This window comes from Idiotropiscis lumnitzeri, chromosome 8 (assembly GCF_059441095.1).
Source record: "Idiotropiscis lumnitzeri isolate Australia: NSW breed Sydney's pygmy pipehorse chromosome 8, RoL_Ilum_1.0, whole genome shotgun sequence".
Lineage (NCBI taxonomy): Eukaryota > Metazoa > Chordata > Actinopteri > Syngnathiformes > Syngnathidae > Idiotropiscis > Idiotropiscis lumnitzeri.
The window spans coordinates 13,194,334-13,220,535 of NC_142398.1; the positions used below are offsets into that span (position 1 = coordinate 13,194,334).

At 39.4% G+C, this 26,202-nt stretch overlaps 2 protein-coding genes across 4 annotated transcripts; one reads left to right on the forward strand and one right to left on the reverse strand.

Annotated features, from left to right (window-relative positions):
- The first annotated feature begins 886 nt into the window (after positions 1-886).
- Positions 887-25,787, forward strand: pld6 (phospholipase D family, member 6). Of its 3 annotated transcripts, XM_088302872.1 has the most exons (6): positions 887-1,076; positions 5,443-5,646; positions 5,734-5,962; positions 18,790-18,973; positions 19,709-19,938; positions 24,534-25,787. In XM_088302872.1, exons 4-6 carry the CDS (start codon positions 18,795-18,797, stop codon positions 24,782-24,784), a joined length of 660 nt encoding a protein of 219 aa, XP_088158998.1. In that variant the 5' UTR covers positions 887-1,076; positions 5,443-5,646; positions 5,734-5,962; positions 18,790-18,794; the 3' UTR covers positions 24,785-25,787. The 3 variants fall into 3 exon arrangements, with proteins under 3 accessions (XP_088158998.1, XP_088158997.1, XP_088158999.1); XM_088302871.1 differs by lacking the exons at positions 887-1,076; positions 5,443-5,646; positions 5,734-5,962 and adding an exon at positions 17,901-18,010; XM_088302873.1 differs by lacking the exons at positions 887-1,076; positions 5,443-5,646; positions 5,734-5,962 and adding an exon at positions 18,005-18,147.
- LOC148332243 (transcription elongation factor 1 homolog) lies at positions 13,557-17,921 on the reverse strand. The gene is made up of 4 exons (XM_088302874.1): positions 17,816-17,921; positions 17,417-17,552; positions 17,269-17,339; positions 13,557-14,232 (listed from the first exon to the last, which is right to left on the reverse strand). The coding sequence occupies exons 1-4, from the start codon at positions 17,877-17,879 to the stop codon at positions 14,168-14,170; spliced, it is 336 nt and encodes a 111-aa protein (XP_088159000.1). The 5' UTR covers positions 17,880-17,921; the 3' UTR covers positions 13,557-14,167.
- Positions 25,788-26,202: the final 415 nt, after the last annotated feature.

A 26,202-nucleotide genomic window follows, 5' to 3' on the forward strand; every position in this document is an offset into this window, starting at 1 on the left:
GATTGTCCAATCAACCACACAGGCACAGGGACAACATGCAAACTCCACACAGGCTGGCCGGACAACTCATATTGAATGTTAACTCATTCACTACCAGCCAAGTGAAAAAAAAAAAAATGGATCTTTGACGTCTTTAGCCGTCAATGGCAGTCAATGAGTTAATCAGTATTTTCAAAGATTTTTTAGGTTTAAAAAATTGGTTTGCTTTTATCCTGATGTACTTCAATGGCAGAAAGTTATACTCATATTTTTGCAATTCACGGGCGGTATCGGTCCCTATACCCGAACTAATAGTGAGGATTCCCTGTACTGTTCTCTGAGACGTCTCAAATGCTCAGTTGAAATTAGTTCGGCACTAATATTAGTCGTTTTATGTTGAGGATAAAGACTGGATGATTGATGTTTGTCTCCGTATTGCTTGTTTGTGTTCAGTCCGTTGCTTGAATGGATCTAAAACTGCCTCATAAATTTAACTATAACCTTAAAGTAATTTATATTGAACTGTAATATTGTAAAGCGGGTTTAAAATAACGTGTTTAGGAATCATAGTTTGTGCTACAATTTTAGGGTCGATGGTGTCAAGTTCTTTTTTTGCGGCAGGACTTAATGCCTATACTCCACCAATTAACTGTATTTATTTCATAATCAAGACAAATGTGAGCAAGCTCCCGATCATACATGATGTTTGAAGGTCCTGTTTCTTTGGGTTTATTCCTCCTTGTTCAACCAAGCAGAGGAGGAGAAAGAGGAGGAGCAGAGGGAAAAAAAAGGAGGAGGATGACGACTGGACTGGTCTGTATAGCTGACTTGCATGGGATGCTGATGCTGTTGCATGCTGCCTCCATCCCTCCCTCTCCCTCCGATGTGGCGGGGGGGAGAGGGAAAAAAAAAAACAAGGAGTGGTTGTGTGATTCCCGCTTAGCGCACGAGACAGAGAGAAATGGCATGAGGGTGGAGGAAGAGGAGGAGGAGGTGTGTGTGTGGGGGGGTGAACCACACACACATACACAGACACTCCAGCATGGATCCAATGTGGAACAAACGGAGCGGCTTCTTCTTCGAAGCAGTCGGGAGCGGTAAGTTGAATCTCTTCTTATTTCTACTAGTGACACAAGGTGAGGGTTCCCATGGTAACGCCTGATGAATAACAACACCATCAGCATCCTTCAAGTGGATTCAACATGACTGAGACGGTCCACGAGAGGTTCTGGTTGTACGTTCTGATTGGATGGGAAGCAAACAGTAGCGCTCCTCAACAGCGGTCCGAGATGGGAACAATGCAGCAAAAGCAAGGGAGTGCATGAGAAGTAACAAAAAAAAATTAACTAGGTGAGAAATCTATCATTATTTACAAAATGCAAATATTAATTGATAATTACTACATTATTAATATATATATATATATATATATTTAGTATTTCCAAATGTATCATTAGACTAGAGAAGTTAATTAGTACCATTCTTTCATGTCTGACTGAAGACATAGGAAACTAGATGAAATGAAAATTAACATAGAATCCCACCATAAAAGCAGGATGAGTGAAAAAAAATATAAATAAAAATTGTCAAATTCTGTATTCATGAAAAAGCAGCGATTAAAAAATAAAAAAGTTTTGCAGGCCAGATTTAAATGTAGTAACAGTTTGCATTAATACATGGGGGAACAAAACAAAAAAGTATCATTTTCAAGTTATCATAATTGACAGGTGCTTACGATTTGTTGGGATCATACTAAAAAGGAGAATGGACCCAATAGGGATAGTGCAATCCAGTAAAAGTCTGTGTTGTTCGTTTCTAAAAAGTTGCCTGACACCAATAACCATGTATAGTAATATTGTGAAAAAAATAGTGTGTGATTATGGTGCCTATAAAAAAGCAGCCTATGTGACCATTTCCGATCGAGCCCATTCATAAACACATGGGACACAACAATGTTTATTGTCACAATTTTTTTTCACGTTCTGAGCTTTCTATTTTTTATTTCTTCCTTATTGTGGGCCGGCTCGAACAGCGTAATGTGCCCCAAATGGCCCATGTGCCATATGTTGCGCACCAAAATGAAGCCACCCTGCGTCATCATCATCATTATAGCAGACGCCCTTAGTTCCAAACAATTAAGCAGCATTGCAGTATGTGCTTCCCTGTTATATGCATGCAAAATGTCAGGTGTCCAGTCGCGGTTGATGGATACAATGGGGGTGTGGCAGCAGACAGCTATAAAAAAATAATAATAAAAAAAATAAATAAAAGGCCCCTCCAGCTGGAGCCAGTTCACTTCCAATCACGACAATTCAGGAAACTGATCCCCCCCCCCCCCCCCACTGCCACCCCCTAAATGGCAAAACCAGATGTCGTCCACCCGCTGCGAAATAAAGTTAGCGCAGCAATAAATGAAAGGCTAATCATGAGGGTGCCGGATGAGGTCATGTGACGTCAACGTAGGAGTGCACAACCCCCGGCGCCGACCCAACCCTTCTCTCTGCTCTCACACAGGAAGGAAGGCAGATGATGCTGTCATATACTCGAGACATGAAACACACTCTCATCATTTCACTTGAATTAGGTGGTATCCTTTTACATGTCAACTTTATTTAGAGAACACGGCATTCTTCTTAACTTGTTGAAAGAACAGACATAGACAATCGGGATGGTTAATCAGAGAGATTCCCCATAATGACTATGGGAAGATGTTTGGAATTATTTTTCCTTAGTACAGTGGCAGTCGGGCTGCTATAAATTTTTTTTTTTTTTTTTTTAAGAAAATAATCTTTTCTCAGCCACTCTCAGCAAATGCCACAGGAGCGTAGCTAGCAATTATCATTTATGTGGTTGTGTTGTTACCCTTTAAGCACTGGGTGTCTGAACACAAACGGTGCTGCAACACACGGAAACAGATCAGAGCGCAATGCTGACAGACATATGGGGGCAGCGTGGCTCAGCGGTAGAGTGTCGAAGTATCCTTGAGCAAGATACTGAACCCCGAGTTGCTCCCTATGGTATGCCATCAGTAGGTCGATGCGACAAAATGAAATCATCTTTCCCCATTGAAATTAATGGAACTGCCATTTGTGTTTTTCAATAAGGAAAATAGCATTCTCTGATATCGCATAGTAATAACACCAATACATAGATTTTAAAGAAGTAAAAAGTTTGCGCATCATGATTTAATGAAGCAATCCAATTCATTGGCCTCCTGGTGCCATGGCTGCCGGGAGGCAGAATAATACTGGACAGCCATAAAAAAAAAAAAAAAAAAGATTTCTCATTTGACTGCTAATGTAATTGAATCGGAAATATACTGTAATATTTCACATTTGCAATAAAATATCAAGAATATTACATATATTTAAGAATATTATCAGTCTAAATGTGTTGCTCCACCATTTGCACTCAACTATACGTTGCTTAAAAAATGCAATAATTGATGGTACCTGTTAGCATGTCAATCGTGTTTGTAGCGTTACGCTGAGCAGACTCTTCATAAGGCAGTTACAATACTTTGTGCTTTACATCATGACAGTTTCAGACGCAGAGTTTGTTGTGCCTCGCATTTAATTTACGTTCATAGAGTCGTCTTGCTATGCAGGGGATCAGTTTTGCCTCGGTTTCAAAATGCACAATTCTGAATTGTGCTTTGAGTAGGGATTCAGGAGGAGCTGTTAAGCAGACAGGCGTGAGAAAGTGAACAGCGTAGAGAAGACTGGCCTGGGTCCTTCATAATTGAGGAAAACGAGCTCCCAAGCCAGGGGAGCCCTGCTTTGTACCAAATTGAAGCATAAAGTATAACCACGATGCTGAATTCACATGAGTCCTTGCTACTACCCGAGCTACCTTGTTCATCAATAAACGAGCTGCTTATCAAACTTTGGCTGTGTCAATCTGCTGGTGACATCATCGCTGGCTGAGCCCGGGGTCGCAGCTACTCATTTTTGGCAGAAGGCAGCTACAGCTAATTCCCTTTGTACATTCATGGCCCAACCAGCATCTCTTGTGTCAATCATCACGTCATCACATTTCCGTCATATCATTTTATAAAATAACAAATATAAGCAGAGAATATATCCATCTATTATCTGAGCCGCTTTTAAGAATCAGAATCAAAACAAGGGTCGCGGGCGTGCTCAAGCCTATCACAACCGTCTTCGAGCAGGAGGCGGGCCTAGCATAGACAGGTTGCCAGTCAACACACGGGTCACACAAAGACAAAAAAAAAATGCACAATCATACCTAGGGAAAATTGTTCGATTAACCTTCCATGCAAGTCTTTGGAATGTGGGAGAAAACCAGAGTATCCGGAGAAAACCCACGCAGGGACGGGGAGAACATAAACCACACAGGAAGCCATAAACTCCTGACTCAGGAACATTTTTGTTTAGTGGAGCATTTTTTCTAATGTAAAATACTACGCATGTCAGAAATGTTCCAGGACTGGTGGTACAAACATTATTTTTCAAATCCAAACTATTTTTTCCCCTTGGAATAAATGCCCTTGAGGCTTTATATCCCGCTATCTTAATGCTAATAAATAGCATCTATGTTGCGGTGCAAGAACCCGTTCAGCAATGGACTGAGCACAAATGGTGCAGCAACACATGCAGGAAGACAATAGACAAAACTCATAGCCATAGATTGTTTATCTACTGCAAATAATGACCAATATTAGTGCCATATTGATGAGCTTTGGGGAGAAGCAATATCTCAAAGGACTGTCTGTCTTATTGGTCACACCCCATAAAAGACACAATAGCCGACAAAAACGGTTTATTTCTTTTTTTATTCTATTTAACTGTCATTTCTGTATTTTATATAACGTACAACATTATGCTGTTTCCCCTCATTGAAATAGACAATGCAGCATTTTTTTTTTCTTGGAAAAAAAGTTAAAACAGATGAATGGCATTTCCATTGGTTTCAGCTCGTATCTTAAGGCGCCACTGTAGCTTGTGAGAAGAGTAAACTGCGGCAAGGTTAAAGAGGTGGAAGCACGAAAGAAAAAAAAAATCAAATGTTTGTAAACCAGTTTTCACACCAGGAGCTCTCCGTGGTGCTGATGCAACACTCCGTCAACTCCCTCCCCCATCCTCCTCCCTCCCCTTCCATCCATCCACCGTGCGCTGCCTGATTGACACGTCCTGCTCTCTAATTGGCAAATGTGTACCGACATTATTCTCCACGGGACGGGCCTGGGGCGGCAAAGCCAATGAAAAGGGGGGGAGTTAAGAATATGTTTGAGCTTTGGTGTCTAACACACAACGACACCTATTTGATAATGGAAGAGCAACTCTCTGCCTTCCTTAACTGGAGAACAAAAAGCTTTCGTCACTTTAACAGGTTTATTTGAGGGTTAAGAAAAAAAAAAACGCGCTGCGCTCCGAATGTGCACATGAATGTCACATTGCTATTCATGGGTGAACGTTTCCACTTTCCTGTCCTCTCCCATAGGTGTTGTCTCCTGAAACAACACGAGAAAGGATGAGGATGATGATGAGGAGGATGAAGAGGATGAGGGCCTCTTGGCTCCAGTCTCGACCACGGGTATTCTTGGGTTGATAATACAGATGTGGATGTTATTGCTTGAGAATACGCGTAGTCGAGGGGAGGCTTTGTCATCCGAAGGACATTCAGAATGAAAAATACACACTGTGGGTAAGTGTTGAACATGACGCAATCCTGATTGTCGTCAAACCTGCTCACTTAATTTTTTTTTTTTTTTTTGTTGGTTTACCATTCCAGGTTTATGAAGCATGTCCCTCTTAGCACCTGTAGAGGAAATGAGTTTGCGCACATCTCCTGCGAGAGGCGCTGCCGGCGACGACCTCCAAACACTAAGCTCAACTCCCCACAGGCATTATTAGTTCAGAGAGACGAACGCCCCAGTCACACGTTCATTGCAAACCTTCGACTACTCAGTCACTTGTGCCTTCCAGGAGAGACGGCGAGTGAGAGACTAATCTAATTACTGGTGAGCAGCTCAAATGGCCCGTTCCTGCCTGAATTAAGGAGCATTTTGCACAAAAACGAAGCCGTATTTAGTGAAGGAATTGCATTTTAACTGAAAAGGTCACTTGAAAAAATATGAAACATTTGAAAAGCTTAATTTCACTTTAGTCAATCGTAAAATCGTCAATCACAAGGCTCTACTGTGAAATGCAGTGAATAACACTCACTTTGTAAAAATATATATTGTAAATAAACCAAAAATAGCTTGTTAAAGATACTTTAAAAGACCTTAATCATAAGTATAGGAAAAGAGCACGGTTTTTAACTTGGATTTTAAAAAAAATTACACTTTATGCATGTATATTTTGAATCTTTGTTCCTTCATGTTATTCATTCTGATAATAAAATATACTAGCAAATCAAATCATACACAAGTACGGAGAAAAAAATGATTTTTAAAGGTTTAAAGATTTTGGGGAGGCGTATTATACACAGGATTATACGGTATATCTTTTGTATTATTGCATATATATATATATATATATATATATATATGCACACACACCAAGGCAAAAGTGCTGGAGCTGGAGCACCACTAAGGGTCTATCTGTGCACGTGCCTGCTTGTATGGCAGGTAATAATGTAATAATGTTAAAATATTACCAGTACTTCAAATTTACTGTCCAGATAATAAAACTTTTTATGATGGTGACAATTTGATCTTGGAGTATTTCGATCTCCATTATTTCCCATGGGATTTTTATTTTATTTTATTTTTTTTTATTAATCCAAATAAATTAGAAGTTAGTGATAGACAGACTGAAATAACGGCTCTAATCTTATTACTGGTGAGCACCTCTCGAATTATTGAATTTAGTCGGAGTTTGTACCAATACAACATTGTAATTAGTGGACGTTTAAGGTTACTTGAAACATTATGACTAGTTGAAAACAACCTTAAGCATTCCCACTGGACTTTTAATAAAAGTTTTGCAATGGTAGCAGCTTAATCCCGTTTTATTTCCATTACTTGCTGTAAGGAAGTGTTTATAAATCCCAATAAATCAGAGGTAAAACCAAGCAAAGAACGGCTTTGTAATCCGTGCCTGGTGAGTCTGTTGTGCTCATTTTTTTAGTAAAAACCAAGAAACTTCAGTCAAGGAAATTCTTTGTGGTAGAATTTGCCTTGTCAATGACTGCAATATGTTGCGAAATATCAGAATTAGCATTTTCACATTTTTTATTGTTTATGTGACATTCATGCATTTATTAAAAACATTATTTATTAATATCAATAATTATTTAGTCCTCCTACTTTTGTCTTTAACTTGAGTAGTAGTAGTAACAGTAATCTTCCTCAAGTACAATTTGGGAGTAATCCCAAGATTATTATAGATAATGAAAATGAACAAAATAAGTAAAACTAAAATTGAAAACAGATTTTGATTAATGAAATGAACTAAAACAATGAAATCACTTTCAAAAACCCCAAAAAACTAACTTAAATTACATTTGATAATCAATAACAATAGTTCTAGTCAAAATGTCCTTTCAGTGTTTCTTATAAATGCATTGATTTGGGTATTCATGTTTGTTCATACACAAGAAGGAAGTTTAAGTAGTCATGGGATTGTAATTTACATATGTTTCTAATATAATAATTATTATGAGATTTTTTTTTAATCTATTACTCAATTAGTTCATGTAGCCTACAAAATAAACTAAAACTAATGAAAACTAAATGAAAAAAAATTCATTCAATTAAAAAACTAACAAACCCACTCTGAAAAGTAACTGATTTTAAAAATCAAAAATATAAACCAAATAAAAAATAACTAAAACGAAAATGCCCAAGCTATTTTAACCCAGACTAGTCCACCCGCCTCCAATTTATGATTCACTGACGACGTGAAATCATCTATAAGTGTGAGTGTTGTGTGGATATACGTGACCTATGATTGGCTCGTGGACAGTCCAGGGTGTACCTCGCCCCAAAGTCGAGCTCGACTATGCTTCAGCTCACCCTAATGAGGACAAGCACTATCGGAAACGGTTAGTCAAGTCAAGTCAAGTCAATTTTATTTGTATAGCCCTTAATCACAGACAGTCTCAAAGGGCTTTACATAGCCACAATCGACATCCCCGATCTTAACCCCCAGGAGGGCAAGGAAAAACTCACAAAACCTCATTAGGGGAAAAGTGAGAAACCTTGAGAAGGGACCACAGATGGGGGAATCCCCCTTCCAGGATGACCAGGCTGCAATGGATGCCAACTGGGCAACATTTGGCACATACAATGATGCTATGCAATAATAGATGAGATAATATAAGAGTCAATTGAATGAAGTGCTGCAGGAAGATGACTTCAGTGGAGTGGGTCCTCATCCAGGGCCGTAATATCCATGGCAGCATATCCGAAGATGAGCCTTCGATCTTGTACCGGTCAGTTGGTGTAAATTCAGTACAGCCACTTCCAAGTGAATCGCCATCACCTAATTCGGGGAATTGGGAACAGAAAAGAAAGAACAGAAATAGCAAACAGGCCAACAAGTAGTTCAATGAAGTGCTGAAATATAAGGAAATCAGAAAAGGCGCTGCATGAAGACGACTTCGGCAGAGCAGGTCCCTTCCCGGTTCGTCAGTGCCGTAATCTTCAAAGCATGTCCCCATCACCTAATTCCCAAGCAGGGGAAGGAGGGGGCAGAAAAGAGAAGAAGCGGCAGTAAACAGGCCAACAAATAATTAAATTAGATGCTAAAGTATATAAATAAATTGATCAAATGTCGCGCTGCAGGAAGACGACATCACTGGAACAGGTGCATGCCCAGTTGGTCAATGCCTTAAACTTCCTAGTGGGTCACCGTCACCTAATCCCCCAGCCGGGGGAAAAGGGGGCAGAAAAGAAAACAAAAGAAAAAAAAGCGGCAGTAAACAGGCCAACAAATATTTCAGCTAAATGCACAAGAGTATAAATGCGTCTTTAATAGTGTTTTGAACATTTCTACTGAGGTGGCGCCTCTAATATCTGAGGGAAGTGCATTCCAAAGCATTGGTGCCCGAATAGAGAACGCTCTAGAACCTGCGGACTTCTTTTTGGCTCGCGGGATCACTAAAAGACCAGCATTTTGTGAGCGAAGGTTTCGGGACGGAACATATGGTACCACGAGGTCAACGAGATAAGAAGGTGCTAAGCCGTGCAATATTTTAAAAGTAAGTAGCAGAACTTTAAAATCACATCTCAAGTGGACCGGAAGCCAATGCAAATTGGCTAATATCGGGGTAATATGATCAAACTTTCTCGTCTTAGTTAAGAGTCTAGCTGCTGCATTTTGAACTAACTGCAGACTTTTAATACTCGACATGGGGAGACCCGAGAGCAAAGCGTTACAATAGTCGAGGCGAGATGTAACAAACGCATGGATTAAGATTTCCGCGTCACACGTTGATAGAATTGGGCGAATTTTAGCAATGTTACGCAGATGAAAAAACGCAGTTCGAGTAATATTTTTAATGTGCATTTGAAAAGACATAGTTGCGTCAAATATAACACCGAGATTTTTTGTTGAATCCTTTTGGATAATATTACATTTATCGATATTCAGAGTGGTGTCTTTGAAAAGGTACCGATGACGCGCTGGTCCAATGATGAGCATCTCGGTTTTATCTGAGTTAAGACGCAAAAAATTGAAAGACATCCATTGTTTAATTTCGGCAAGGCACGCCTCTAATTTATAGCAGTCGCGGGGATTCGTTATATCCAACGGCATGTATAATTGCGTATCATCAGCGTAACAGTGAAAACTAATGTTATATTTCCGTATAATATCACCAAGCGGTAGCATATAGATGCTAAACAATAGAGGTCCAAGTACCGATCCCTGCGGAACTCCACATATGATCTTACAAAGATCCGAAGTCGTATTGCCATGAATTACACGGTGCGTCCTCTCCGACAGATACGAATTAAACCAAGAAAGCGCTGAACCTGAAATGCCAACACACGTTTCAAGGCGTTTTAATAATATGTTATGATCAACGGTATCAAAAGCGGCACTAAGATCGAGTAAGAGTAATATTGATGAGGTGTCGGCGTCCATAGCTATGAGAAGATCATTAGTAACTTTAGCAAGGGCCGTCTCAGTAGAGTGGTCGGCTCTAAAACCCGATTGGAAAGGTTCAAATTGATTATTAACAGTCATATATTCATTAAGTTGTTGCGCTACGACTTTTTCAAGAATTTTTGCAATAAACGGAAGATTTGAAACCGGCCTATAGTTGATGAGACTCTCTGGGTCAAGGTTTGGTTGCTTAAGTAACGGTCGGATAACGGCGGTCCTAAAAGCTGCTGGTACTACACCCGTGGTAAGTGATAGATTAATTATATTTAAAACAGACGGTCCTAGGGTCGTAAACAGTTCTTTAATTAGTTTGCCAGGAAGCGGATCGAGCACACAAGTTGTCGGTTTTGCCGCACTAACCAATTTTGTTAGGCTCTCAAGAGATATTTTTTTAAATTGACATAAGGTTATCGGACAGTTATCAGCCCTAATGTCCCTATTAACACAATTTATCGCGGAATTCGACGGAATTTTAAGAACAGTGTCTTTAATCTCATCACGAATACATTCTATCTTCTGAGTAAAAAATTGCATAAAATCGTGAGCTGAATAGGAAGAGCTATCCGAGGTTGGTCGCTGTTGCGTTAGCATTGCTACGGTATCAAATAAATATTTAGGATTGTTTTTATGTAAGACAATTAATCTAGAATAATAATTAGTTTTGGCTAAATTAAGCGCTTCTTTGTATATTAGTAAACTATCGCACCATGCCTGACGGAAGACCTCAAGTTTGGTCGCACGCCATTTGCGCTCAAGCTTCCTACAAGATCGTTTCAGTACGCGCGTTTCCTCTGTAAACCACGGAGTAAGCCTCTTTGGACGAGTTTTAGTTTTTAAAGGCGCGACGGAGTCAAGCGCATTTAACAAAGCGACATTAAAGTTGTTTGTGAGATCATCAATCGTACCAATATAATTAGGAAACGAAGCAGTTGCTAAAGGGAGTAGCTCAGAGAGCGCAACGATGGTTGAGGAGCTAATGTTACGGCTGCTATAATTTTGATTATGGTCAGAACGATGACAGTGAGCCAAGACTTCAAATTTGATAAAGTAATGGTCAGATATAGCACTGGTATATGGTAATACAATTATTTTTGAAGATGTTAAGCCTCGGGTTAATACCAAATCTAGCGTATTGCCATTTATATGCGTTGCTTCATTTATTATTTGCGTGAAACCAAACATATCAATGATTGTCCGAAACGCTACCGTAAGTGGTTCCGACGGGAGATTCATATGAATGTTGAAGTCGCCCATGATAAGTATATTATCCGCATGAGTTACTAAATCAGCTACGAATTCAGAAAATTCATCTAAAAAGCCGGAGTAAGAGCCAGGTGGACGATAAAGAACGGCAAGATAAAACGGCAGCTCGGCTGAGGATCGCATAATGAGAACTTCAAATGTTTTAAAGGAATTGCTAAAACGAGGACTAAGTTTTAGGTTAGATTCGGAAATGAGGGCTACACCCCCGCCTTTCTTTTGAGGGCGCGCAACATGCGAGCTCACGAAGTTTGGAGGCGAAGCCTCATTTAGCGGTAAAAACTGATTTGGTTTTAACCAGGTCTCGCAAAGACCAATCATGTTAAGATTATGGTCTCTAATAAGGTCATTAACTAACAAGGCTTTCGATGAAAGCGATCTAATATTTAAAAAACCGAGTTTCAGTAAAATAGGTCTATCTAAGTTATTCCGCGCAACAGGACTCCTGGTCATAATATTAAGGAGATTGCCTTGCCTAGGTCCCGGATTGTACCTCGAGCGACTATAAACGCGGCGAGAAATTCTGACGGTCGGAATCCGATAGTTATTTACCAGCTTTCGAGTGCTATTATTTTGAGAGAACGGCTCGTCGTCAATAAAACCGACCGAGGAGGAATGCTTAAACCCATCATGTATTGCCACCTCAGTAGAAATTATATCAGTATGAGATCTACCAGCGTATGGTGTGTAGCGCTCAAATCTAGAAGAAAAGCTATGTGTGTTGTCTAAGTCTAGCATAGCGCTAGTTAGCTCTAGCCTTACAGACTCCATACTGGTTAGCTGGAAATGATTATTCCCCCTCTCCTTCTCGTACTACATCCCCCTTCTAAATGAAGAGAGGCTTGTTGTACAAAGTAGATGAGGACGGAGGCCATCTAAGAATCCCCAAACATTAGCAAAATCCAGGAGCTCCACATGCCAATAGGGACGAAAAGCATTGATTTTGCGTCACTGTTACTATTTTTAGCCGGAATGATGGATGTTTATGTCTTTTATTGATCAAGTCCAGCTGCGGGTCGCCGGGCATGCTGATTAATCAGGAGGCCGCCACCCTATTGGAAGGAGACATTTGAGCTCCATTAGTATTGTTGCTCAGAGATATAAACGAGCGGGCGTTTTTCGCTGCGCATTCAGCAATATATTAGCATCTGTGCGCGTGATAAATGGCGCTCATATCACTTAATGTTGCATGAGTTTTAACCACTGCGTGAGCACGGCACACATTTCGTCGCAGCGGAATGCAATTAAGGATTTTAATGAGAATTTCCACTCTGGCGTCGAGTAAACTTGTTGATTGGGCAGAGCTGTGGGCGCACTTTTGTTTGGATTTGTCTATGTGTGTGTGCGTGTGCTAAGCAACAAAATGACTATTGTGAGCACAGCTCCAGGTGCCTAGCAACCACATCGCTGTTTCCTTGGCAACAGTTGCCTCGCAGTCACTGTGTGGGTGATTGGCAGACTTGACAACATACACGGAGTGACCCCTGACCCCTCGTGCTGAATGAGAGAGGATAAAGAGCAATGTGGGGGCAGGGCGGGCACAAACACACACGCGCACACACTCGGAGGGGAGGAGAGGCTAAGTGATAATCATTCTCCATTGTAATCGTCCTCCAGCATGTTTCATAAGGTGTCGTCAATAGTGCTCCAGCTGGGCTCTGTCATCAAACACAACACACACAAACACACGCGTACACACAGGCAACCACTCCACATCTCATTTTTTGTTACAGGCTACTTCTGTTTACGTCTGTGTACTGCAGCCATGAATGGAAAATGTGATGGGACTAGAAATGGGAGTTTTGGATTTGGAATTACCAGGAACATTTGGGATATGTAGTCCAGTTGATTCCAATATGTTCTGGGCTCCGTGACTGTGTTGTTTGTTGGTTTGAAAAAACAAAAAACATGCACACACAAAGATGTGTCATTTCCCGCTACTATTTGAGTTTGTTTGGGTTTCTATTTCTTCTCCTGGTTATCAAAATCAGTGTTTCTCAACCTTCATTGAGCCAACGCATATATTTCAATTCAGTGACCTGATCATTTTCTCCAAAAATAGATTAATAACAAATAATATAAACAATAGTAAACATTTTAATTGAACTAGTTTATACATTGGTGTCACATACATATATCCAGAAAAAAAAAATATATATATATTCACACACACACGCGCACACACCCTTAATTAAAATTCTTCATATTCAAATTTGGGAGAGAAAAAAAAAGCAGCCATTATTTTCACCAAGTTTATTATTGCAGTTTTCAGTAGTGTGGAAATGCACTACACACATACTAAGAGCTCTTTCAAAGATTTCCAGCTACCCATTGTCTAAAGCATTTCTCCTCATTTGGGTCAAAGGTGAAAATGTGGCTAGCCCAGCTGACTTTGGGCGAGAGGCCATTCTGCACTAGTCGCCTGTCAATCACAGAGCGCATTTCTAATCATTCGCACCTAAGTACAATTCATCTTGTTGATTGAATCTGACATACATGTTTTCAGACTGTGGGCTGAAGACCGAGGAGAACGTGAGCTTCGAACCCTGATCCTCACTGTTGTGAAGCAAGCATGCCAACCGCCCCCACTATGCTGCCCAAAACTGTCACCTACGTAGTGAAATTTAATTTTTTATTGGATCTCCAATTGTGCAGGTGTACCCCATACAGTACTCGGAATGTGTAGTTACGATGCAGATCCACGCAGTCGCAACTGTCAACATTGGGTTCCTGCAGGTAGTTTATAAAAATCTCCACTGTTAAAGTAACAAGCCAAAAAATTCAAATAAAAGCAGGGAATCAAAATCAATTTTTTTTTAAAATATATTTTTGCTCCTTCTCTTCCAGGGCTACTGATTGGCTGATTCACAAGCGTCAATCCAATCACTGTACACATCTACTGGCTCTGACAGATCTAGAAAGGGAAGGGTTAAGGAGAAAGACTTTGTTGCGTGATATTATTAACATTAGAAATGAAAAAAACTTTGGATGTCAAAAGCTAAAAAGTGACAGTGTCACTGAAAAGAGCATTGGGATGTTTTTAAGAGGGAAATCAATAATTATATCACGGATAGACAGTCATTAAGAAGAAGAATTAAAGGATTTTGGCAAAATGTATTATATTAGTGGACAAAACAACAGAGGATTGCATTAAAATAAAATAAAACCCTATGGAAATTATGTCAGAAGTACAAGAAAAATGGGATGAGTTGAATAATGTTTTTTTTTTTTTAAAACTAGTCGGAATATTACAATAAATGCAGTGCTTTTAATTGATTTTTTTAAATAGTCATCTTTTCATTAGAAAAAAAAAATACAATTTGGGGATTCTTGGGAGGTATTTTACCAAGAATTAAATTACATGTGCAATTTTTTAGTAACGGATGATGCTGAGACAAAAACCTAAGAACTTGAACAGAAAACAGTCATAGAAGTAGTGAATGAGTAACATTATTTAAGTTAAAAAGCAGGCATTCAGACAAATTAATTTAAATTAGGCAACCTTTTAGGAAAAGACAAAATGCAATGTGTGCCATTGCAAGAAGAAAAAAAAGCAAGTATTAATTTCCCAAGTACAATCGCAAGATTGCTCAGTGTGATTTTATGAGAAAGTTGCACTACTGTCATAAACGCCACTATAAGAAAGCAACTTTACAAAAAGGTGCAATCTTAAGAAATGTGTAATTATTACATTTACAAAAAAAGTTTTCATCTTGAAACAATTTCAGACAAAAGTTGCCATTTGATAAGAAAAAATACAAGAAAAGTTTGATTAAAAGAGTAACATAACACTCAAAATATCTTTTTTTCCATATCAAAATATTGCAAACGTGGTCCGTCAGAGAAAAAAGTAATTTCATTAGCATTTAGTCATTGTAAATTAAAAAAAATGGTAGATGTTATTTTATGAGTAAGTCTTTATATTGTTCTACATGCATTAGTTATCAGAATTATGTTGTAACATTACGTAATTTGAGAATATTTTCATTTTACAAATTTTCAATGTTTACATGAACAGTTGTAAAATGTCTCAACTTTTAAGAAAATACAAAGTAAAGTGTAAACTTAAAAAAAAGGATTACGTGTTAAAGGAGAAAATTGATTTCATTTAAAATGAAGTTGTAATTTTATGAAAATAAAATGGTAAGAGACGAAAGTCGAAGGCTTGTTGGAAAAAAGCCACGGTGGGTCGACTAATAAGCTGATGTCAGTGTTTTTTCCAACTGACTTCATTCATCCAACTTCAATTAATAAAATGCTAATTTTATTGCCCATACAACTTCATTCTGGTAGAACTGCAACATTTCTTCTCTGAATTATGTACTCGTCACCCTCAACAAATGCCATTCTGTTGTCATGGGAACACTAAATAACTTGCGACTTTTAAGACTTTTGTTGACATAATGGGCAAGGATTTTACACACAAATGCTTTTCTCCAGCTTTCTGTCAACTTCACATCCCTCCCTGACACTGACCACGCCAAAGCGTCAATAACCTCCGACGCTACATTGGCTGTCTGAGCACGTAGGAGGGAGGCGCCAAATGCTCAATTAGGAGCAGTGCAAAGACCAAAAAGCACAGGGAGTTATGATGTGCCAATAAATCAGCCGTTAAACACCGGGGCCAGAAGATTACGCTGAAAGCTTCCAGTAAATGGACGCTGTGGTAAAGCTAATGGAGGTGTCCCAAGCTTATCGTTTATTAAAAAAAAAAAAAGAACAGGACGGGACAATCTAAGCGTGCATATTCTTATGAAACACAGTGCCACACAAACACTTCAAAGTCCTTAAAACACAGCTTTCATTTAGTAAGCATTAGACTGACTCACTAGCATGAACGGTCTGCTTCTCAGCAGATTACACGGGGGACCCTCTGCTAACGAGTAACGACTGAGTTTTGTTTCTATGACAGTAACCTGAATTTGTACGAAGCGTGTCAGAAAGGTTCCAGGACTGGTCACAGGAATGTGTGTGGCCTCGAGCTTAACCCTAGTATGACCTCACACACAGCGTATCGACCAGAAGTTCTAAACTTTTTAAATAAAGTTTAATAATGCGTCGAGCGGCTGCTCCAATGAGTCAATGAAGCCTTCAAAGGAAGGGAAAACGGTTGGGGACCACTGGTGTAAATGACAGACTTAAGTAGATGGAAGATCACGTACCGCCAGAAAAGCACATAGCTGCAAAGCTTTCCTTTTTTTTTTTTTTACTTTAACACTTAGGAAAAAGATGGCTGAATTGCCTTACTGGTAAGGAGAAAGAGTACGATAATAGATGGATATCAAGGATATTGAATAAATACTCAAGCTGCTTACCATACGGTTCAAAATTTTGTCACCATGCAGTTTACACAACGGTGATCGTGCATTATTTGTAAATCTATCAGAATGCATCTAGAAATATGATAGACTACTGGTAATGATAGCACCATTTATTGACCTAATGATCACCAACTTCATGCATTTATTTCAGCTGCAAAAAAGACTTCTTAACGTTTTGCTTTTAAGCCACAAAAATCCATTCTCTATCCGTCTTATCTTCTCTAGGGTTGTGTGGGTGCTGGAGCATAATATGTTGTAAAGTACCATTACCTGCACGGCAAACGTGTGACGTTATGTGATTCTACCCTCTCTGGGTGTGTTTAAATGTAAACATTATCAAGACAAATCAAATTATTTGAAACACTATAATATGATTTATTTGTGTAAAGAAACAGTGCATTGGCGATTACTCGCTCTACACTTTGTTGTAACATTTAAATTAATAATTTCAATAGGACACTAAAATTCTGAACAGCACTAGTATCTTTGACTATACAATATCAACGCCATTTTGTGGGTGTCCTCAAGTGATGATTTTGGAAAGCAGAAGTGAAGACTTGGAACAAGAACCACAGAACTGTGAGACTGACGTGCTCACAGAGAAAAACGCATCTTATGAAGAAGGATACAAGTGATGGGCGTCTGGAACTCCTCCAAACATACTGTACACGATATTATTCCAGTATTTCTGGTTCTCTCCCTGTCATGGAGGGGAAAGAGACGTTAGCAACAAGTACATGTGAAGGCGCGTTACACTTAAAAGAAGCGAATACTTACATTTTGACGTCACATGATTTCTCGTGGTTACAGAAGGGACAGGTAAACTGAGTGTCCAAATCCCCGGTCATCTTCTTCTTAGGAGGGGGTTTTCGTTTAGACTTGCGGCGACCCATCGTTGGGAAATGTTTTGTAGCTGTTGCATTGCAAAGAGGATCAATCACAACAATGAGCGACGAGAATAACACACTTTAGAACTACACTATAAATGCCCCAAACTTTCTGGTAAGTTAGCAAGCTAACATTTGCATTCATTCTACATACAAAAATTACACCCAATAAGTGACACACAAATAACGATTGCGAAGTAATCGTCAATTTTGAGTCAAAAGACACATATCTCTTTCCTGAACAGAGATTTAAAACAACCTAAGGAGCTTAAAGTTTGCTCTTGTTTACCTGTGTTTGGAAAAACACACGTTGCAAAGATATTTACTTCCGCTAGACCCGGCTTTGGCAGCATTGGTGATTAAATGATTGGACGAGCTCAAGTTACAGCGCGGACATTGATTGGCTCGCACATACGTCCATCATGTCGATTAGCAGTGACGCAATGGCTTAGCGTTGCCCGTGTGATGACGTCAACAACTACAGGTTTGCCAAACTAAACTCTCGCTCAGGACAGGTCCAAACTAAACATTTAACACAGACGCTTTATCGACTGAATTTACGTATTCTAGAATAGATAATATGTCACTTTTATAGTACTGTCGCTCAAGACAGGAGCAAAGGTGAGCCGAAGTTGACACGATATCTTGCTAAAACATGTTAGCTCTCTCTAAATGTCTAATTCATTCACATGGAAAATGTAAAAAAAGTTGACTGACACGCAGCCTTTTCCAAAGATGACAAAATGAAAATAACAAATGTTATTGTAACGTGTGAGGTACTAAATGCTGTTTGTTCCTTTCCAACTTGTCAAAAGTAATCGTTGATACTTTGTTTCACTCATTTACATGCTAGGTCTGTCAAATTTAATCCAAGGTTCTAGATTGACAAAAACATATATTAACAGTCTATTAAGAAATAAGCATTGTATTGGAAGGAATATCCATCAGTGTTCTCCTTACTACTTTTAGTAAACTTTTCACAAAATCGTAAAGTAATAATAAAAATGATAATAATACATTATATATTATAATATAATACACTAATACAACTTAGTTAACTGAGATAAAATATTTAACTGCATTAAAAATCACATTTATTTCGGCTCTGCATACAGCAACGTTTTAAACCAAGGTGGTAGAAATTATTATGTAAAGATGTTACTTTTGTACATCCTATCAGTTTTGACACGCAGCATTCAAGACAACACAACACACTGGTGATTAATTAAAACATGAATGTGAGAAAACATTGTCTTGTCATAGCTGGGATGTCAGTGATGTGGACGGCAAAGGTGGTTGGCCTGGGAGTGGTGGTCTTCTCCCTCAGTGTGGAACTGCTCTGGAGACTCCTGCGTCGCATCAAGCCGCCGACAACTCTGAACGAGGTCCTCTTCTTTCCCTCAGAGGTCGCCTGCTTGGAGCACATCTTCTCTCCTCCTTCCCCCAAGTGAGTGATGCTTTGTGTGGAGCATAATGAAGCAGCTCTGATTCCCGGCATAATAAGCTTTGTGTTGAGTGGTCCTTCTGTGTTTTAATAAATACATTTGCGGCGCAAGTACATGCGTTCAACCAGCACGATATCCTTGAGGAATCATCAAAATTGTTTGTACTGCTCTGCGTGACAGCAACTTACAAGGACCAAACCTTAGTTGTTATGCTAACACTGCAATGTCTCAGCTTTTGTGTAGTATTAGTTAGAGCAGGGGTGAAAGACCTACAGCACATGGGCGATATACTGTACTAAATGAACAACAACCCAAAAAAAAAAAACAGAGAAAATTTATGAGATCCATAACATTTATGCCACCAGTGATTACTATATGTAATCAAACTATTATTTATAAGAACTTAAGGTTGTGCTGGAGATAAAATGATTAGGAAATAAAGATCATCTAGAAGATCATCTTTCTCAAAACTCAAGATTATGATGACAAAATAACCAGGAATTGACGCTAATATCCATAAGATTCCAAGTAATTTAAGATTATGTAAAAAGAATAAAAACCTAAAAACTAGGAAATTCATGTTGGGAAAATATAGGAACTAAAGACCATGAAGATAAAAAAGGACTCGAAGCTCATTTCGATAAAATGACGACAAACTGAGGATCATCTAGATAAAATGAAGATCGTGGAGATCAAAATAACAACAAGGAACACTTGTTGTTTTTGTGTGCTTTCAGCTCCCATTGCTGCCCATTGCCTCATGGCGTAGAGACGTCCTTCACCCGTCTTCTCCGCTTCATCCTGTCAGCCTCCTCCTCTCTGGATTTGTGTTTGTTTTCTTTTTCCAACATGGACTTGAGCAGGGCCGTTCTGTGCCTGTCCAAAAGGAAGATAACCATCAGAGTCCTGGTGGACAAGGAATACTCTGCCATCACTGGGTCCCAGGTTGGAGCCCTTCGCAAGGCGGGTAAGTGAACGCAATGTGGTTGTACTCAATGTAAATTTTAAAAATGGTTTAGTTGTTAGATCACTACATCTACTAAATCCCACTGGAGAAATGTTTATTTTTGCAACAAAATGTAAACTCAAGTAACGAAGCCACAATCGAAGTCTGTTGAATAAAACATAGAACATCCCATCCCATCCAAGACTTCTACAAATTGTTGAAAGATTGTATTGACAGTAAAAGAAAGTGTGACAACCCTTCATCGTGGGCTTTTTGGGTCAATTAAGTCTGGAATGCGTGGACATCACCAGATGGTGATGATCTGCCAGGCGTGAAGCACATGCTCAATCGGATTCAGGTCAGGAGATTGTTTTGGCCATTGCTTAACATTCCACTTCTTTGAGTGAAAAATTCATCGCTTTATTATTGTCGTACCCTTTGTACGTAAAATGAAATCAAATGTGTAGCATGTGGTTGCTGAATGTTTACAAGTGTTCTGTTTTTTTTTGTAAATGAAGCAGGCAGGAATTGGCAAACACACTCACATTCTCATCAATTTGCATTCTCGCCAGAGTGAAAAGACAAAAAAAATAACAGCCCCACTAAGGGTCTACAGTGGACTCCCACTATTTGTGGCGTATGAACAGAAACACACAAATAAATGACGCTCTTTATAATTGACGATTCTTTTTTTTGTCCATTTTTTTCCTAAATGCTTTAATAAGCAGGGGATTAATTAAAAAACACTTTGAGATAAACAAGGGATCAGGTAAAAGACAAAAATAAATAGGAAAATGCTTGGGTTTCTCCAAATAGCAAGGGATGGGTTCCCCCTCAAAATTTGCAAAGAACTGAATGCCGTATCACAAATATGTGGGGGTCTACTGTACATGAAGGCAGATGCAGTTTAAGCATTTTTTAAAAATAAGCACGTTGTAGGCGTATAGTGAGTAAATAATGTAATAAACAGAGCTGGGCACTTGACCCTTTTTTGCCGCTCAGTCCCTTGCCTTCTGGCCGCGATCTGGCTAGCCCTCCAGCCTCGACCCTCCGACCTTTTTCCTAAAAATTGTCGCCCTCTGACCCCGTATTCTTATCAAGATATCTGTCGTGAAAATCGAGGTATGAAATTTAGTCCTTATTGCCCAGCCCTAGTCGCTGGCATAGATACTGCCGATGAGCATAGATATATTTGTTACTGATAATAAATAAGAATTCTCAAACAAATAAGATGAAATTGGCTAATTTCTCAAGGCGTGAAACTTTCATCGTCTGTGTTCGTAAAAAGTTTCATTTTCAATAATGTCTCTCTTAAGTAATTATACGGTCAGCCTTGTGACTGCTTGGTACAATAAATTTGTGTATGCATTAATTCTTAATTCAACTTAAGCCGTCTTGCGACATTTGATGTAGCCTCACGTGAATGCACTCATCAAGATTATTTCAATTCCAAATTGTATGATTTTTTTTTTTTGGGCCATTCAAGGTTAGAGGTTGCACCTTTTAAATAGATGAAAAGACATCAAGCACTCTCGGGGGTGATTTTGCGGAGCTACTGGCAGAGTCGACCGGAAATGACTCAGGTCCTTCTCAATGGAAGGTGCTCACTCTGTTCTTGGACGAGCAGCATCAATGCCAAGAAATCTCTCCTGGGTAGTTGTTCAGTGGTGAATGGAGGGATGACAGCAGCTGTCTGACCTAATGGACTCTCACACTGTGAAAGGCTTTGTGTGCTCTGTCTCCCTCACGCTATCTCCCTTTCTCTTTTAGCCTTCCACATTTGCTAAATTGCTGCCGCTTTGTATTGTTAAGTAAGGATTAAGTAAGTAAGAAATTGGCAACGTGGACGGCAGATTTCATTAGGCCAAGTGTTTGTGAGGATGTTGAGCACTTCAATCCAGCTCTTGTGTCTTGTCTTTGTCCTGCATGGTGCTTTCATGCTTAAGTAGCTGACTCAGTGGCACAAGCACATGCGGTGCTAACCAGCAATCCATTTCTGCTATACTAGTAATCTTTAAGAACCATTTTTTAATCAACAAACCAAACAAAAATGTAATGATTAAACAAAAACAAAAAATGAACACTTTTTACATATTTCAATTTTAAGCCCATGTCAAAAATACAAAATGGAAAAAAAGGCCACTGCATTGAATTTGATGTAAATATTTCATTTGACATGCTTACGTGACCCAGAAGATTGGTAATTAAGTTGCGTTAGCTCATTAGCTGCCGAACGACACAAATTCCTAAAACATTTTAAGAACATTTTGTGCCAATTCAGTTTTTGATTGTCGTATTTTGGAACCATTTTGACTGTGTTGAATAAATATTGGTCGAATTTGCTAGCGGGAATAAAAAATGCATTCTATGACCCTAAAATGGCAATGCGCCACATAAAACGTGTTCGTATTTTTATCTCATTTGTTCATAACAACAAAAATGATTGCCATTTGGAAAAAAATACTTTAAAATATTACACAGTGTTCTTATTAACATTATTGCAAATTAATGCTATTCGTTATGTTTATATTTGACTGCAGGGGCCCAAGGAGGAGCATGCCATAGTCACTTACCAACCACCTGTTAACGTAATAGTAATAGCACACAAAAAATGCAGGTCTTATAGGTCTTAAATATGAAGCAGTTAAATCTAAGATGAGTAAAAAAAAAAAAAAAAAAAAAAAAGAAGCTATACCCACGAGGATGCCCGATGATGTCAAAGCACACTAATGGGCCACGGCACTCAATTTCAGGCTCAAGTCGTTTTAATCGATTAATTTGCTTAATGTGGGAGAAAACAAATCTATAATAATTGTATTTCAGTTTTTGTGAAGTTACATTTGAGAATGGATATTTAAAGGGCCTCTTCAGGGTCAAGTAGCAGCTTGTTGAGACCGAAGAAGAGCCTGCTGCGCTTTGCAATGTTATCTTAAATTTTTCATGAATCACACAGAAAGTAATTCAACATTTGAGGGAGGGGAGAAACAGTGAAAATCAACAAGGTACTCCCGAAACATTCATGAACACACGCATCTACACTGGAAAAGTCAGTTATTCACGCAGGCCATACGTCATAGTCACTTGCCAATATACACTGCGGTGAATGCAGTATAATCACAACGACACCACATAAATCCCTCGCATGCGCACGGTCGCCTTTTACTGAATCGGCCTGATCTGAGTAGAGCTGCTGTTGGCCTTCATCCAGCGTAATAAATAGTTGCATTTCAGCCTCTCTCAAGCAAGCGAGCGAGCCAACCACATGCACCGTCTCGCAACACAGCCAGACTCGCTGGAGACGCCCTGCAAGCCAGCATTTTACCTGATTGCTTTTCCCGCAATGCACTCTTGTGGTGATATTTTTCTTTTGGTAAGGCCAGAGGTTGTGTTTTACATTTTCATGGGGATGTTGAGCACTACACGACGTGTAGTAATCTCTTAGTGAACAAGCTGGTGTCAATCTGTCTAGTAATACCATTTCATTTCTCAAGAGGCAATACTCAGCTACAATCCATCCATCCATCCATTATCTGTATCGCTTCTCCTCACGAGGGTCGCGGGGGGGTGCTGGAGCCTATCCCAGCTATCTTTGGGCAGTAGGCGGGGGACACCCTGAACTGCTTGCCAGCCAATTGCAGGGCATGCAGAGACGAAGAACCATTTGTGCTCACACTCATACCTAGGGGCAATTTAGAGTGTTCAATCGGCCTGCCATGCATGTTTTTGGAATGTGGGAGGAAACCGGAGTACCTGGAAGAAACCCACGCAGACACGGGGAGAACATGCAAGCTCCACACAAACCCACGACCACTGCTGTCGCTCACTGTGAGGCCATCGTGCTAACCAGTCGGGCCACCGTGCCAAGCACTTGACGGGTGGACGGGCAGTACTCCAGACTTGCAAATAGTATACAAGGCATTAAGTCGATTTCCTCTAATACAGGTGTGGGCAAACTACGGCCCGGGGGCCACACGCGGCCCGTTAAACGTTTTAATCCGGCCCGCCAAACTTGAAAAAAATTATATGAATAAACCTTGTTAATGTTTTATTTTCTAAATGATGTGGTGTGTCTAAGACAGATATTTTGTTGTAATGCTTTTGTTCATTTAAAATTAAATGTATTTTTTTTTTTTCTCCGATGAGGTGAAGTTATCAAAATACTCCATCCATCTGCTCCTGGTCCGGCCCCACTGTCAAATTTTAGCACTCTTTGTGGCCCGCCAATTAAAACGTTTACCCACCCCTGCTCTAATATGTCCCCTGCTGGCTGAACAAAATTATGAAATCCCTTTTGCCTCCCTTTCTAATTCATGTTCCGTGCTGTGACTACAACTCTCATGTTGAGTTCACACTTCAAATGCTGCATGCTCAACCACAGATCAGTTTTCATTCTTATCCCAAATGTAAAATATGAAGTTTATTCAGATGGCCCCCAAACTGTACATTTGTACTCCTGCATGTGGAGTCCCAGTCCAAATTAGTTCCGTATGTGGGATCAATATCCCCATTTCACTTTCTTTTTCCAACTTTGTTCTACCTGATTGTTTCCAGAGCAGACCAGTTCATCCATAATGCATTGAAATTCTGTCATTCCTCACTCTCCTCCTCCTCTACAGGGATCTGCGTGCGCAACGTGGGCCGCTATGTGCACATGCATCACAAGTTCGCTTTGGTGGACGGCCGACGCCTCATCACAGGCTCCCTCAACTGGACACTGGCAGCGGTGCAGTGCAACGCCGAAAACATCTTGGTCACCGAGGAGCCGTGTCTGGTCCAACCCTTTGTCAGAGAGTTCTGTAGGTTATGGGCGGACAATGATCCGTCTCAGAATGGACCTGTAAGTGACCAAAATGTGGCCCACAACTGATTAGCATTGTGTCAAAGCCAGGGGAAAAAATGTCTTCTAGTCAGTTTTGGGTTTTGAAAGATTTATATTGAATTTGTATTAAGCGTTTTAAATTAAATGTGACTCTTTTCATAGTGTGAATGTTGAGAGACAAGCATTTCATTTTGCCTCCATATTATTAATCATATGCTGGTTTTCACAGTTTTGTTCCAGCTAAGAGCACATGAGATTGACAGACCAATGATGTCCTGTCTTGTCAGATAACTATATGTCATCCCTTAACACTCTTGGCCCATATTTACGCGGGACGTGTAACCTGCTGCGATATGCTATGATGTTGACTGACACTCAACAAATCAAACTTTGCCTTTACTTCATATTGTTACCGCACATAGCTTTCTACAGTTGTATGTTATTTTGAGTTGTTCAAAAAGTGACTTTTTTTTTTTAATAGAACCTAAGAAAATGTTTAAACAGTCCAAAAACAAATATATATATGTTTTTTATATTATTTTTTAAAAATGTTATGTGACGTTAGGTCGACCTTATAATTTGTGATTATTTTTTAAAAAAGATTTGTGCGCATGACAACAAAAATTGAGCAAAGTCAAAACTTTTTGAGCTGAAAATATTGTTACTTTGAATCAGTGTTTAATAGGTTAATATTTCCTGACTTTCAAGCCTCTGCAACCCTAGTGAGGCCAAGCGTTAAATAGAAGGATGGACCCTCACTCTTTGTTTTCTTTGTCAAAGAATTTTAGGCACTACATGTTGATGTATCTTATCCCCCAATTCATTTTTTGTGAGCATTTTAGCTCGGTGGCCGTTAGCAGTTATTCTGTGTTGTTCTTCATCACCAAAATTATGGCTGACATTGTGTTGTAACAGCTGCTTTTTGATAGAATTGTTGCATGAATAATTTAGAAATTACTTGTTTTTAAGACTGTGAGCGTTTATGTTTATTGTGTTTTATGGGCAGTCTCAGTGCCTATTAAATCGAAATTGTTTTTCAGCATGTCAACTACTCCGCTTCACAGCTGTCGTTTTGTTTTTTTTCTCTCTCTCTATCTCTATGCTCTTCTAGTTCAATTTAGATTCCCAAGAAGGCCTCACAGCAGCAGTGCCCTACCAAATTGTTATCATCAACACTCAACAATACAGTGCATTGACCATAATCTGCTTTGGAAATATTTCAAATGCCTTGCATGAATGCTTGCTTCAGTGTTTTAACATTTTCGCTCGAGTTATGTGTGCTAAATGACAATGTCAAACATAAGGAATCAGCTGCCGTGTTACGTAAGGGACTGGTTTTAAAAAGCGAGTCATGAGTTGATATGCGCAAAGCGATGCGTAACTCCAGTGCAGTTTATGCGTAAAACCGTTGGTTGCGCGAAAGTGACCGGTGCCGGAAATATATTTGTATCCACTTTCAAAATAAA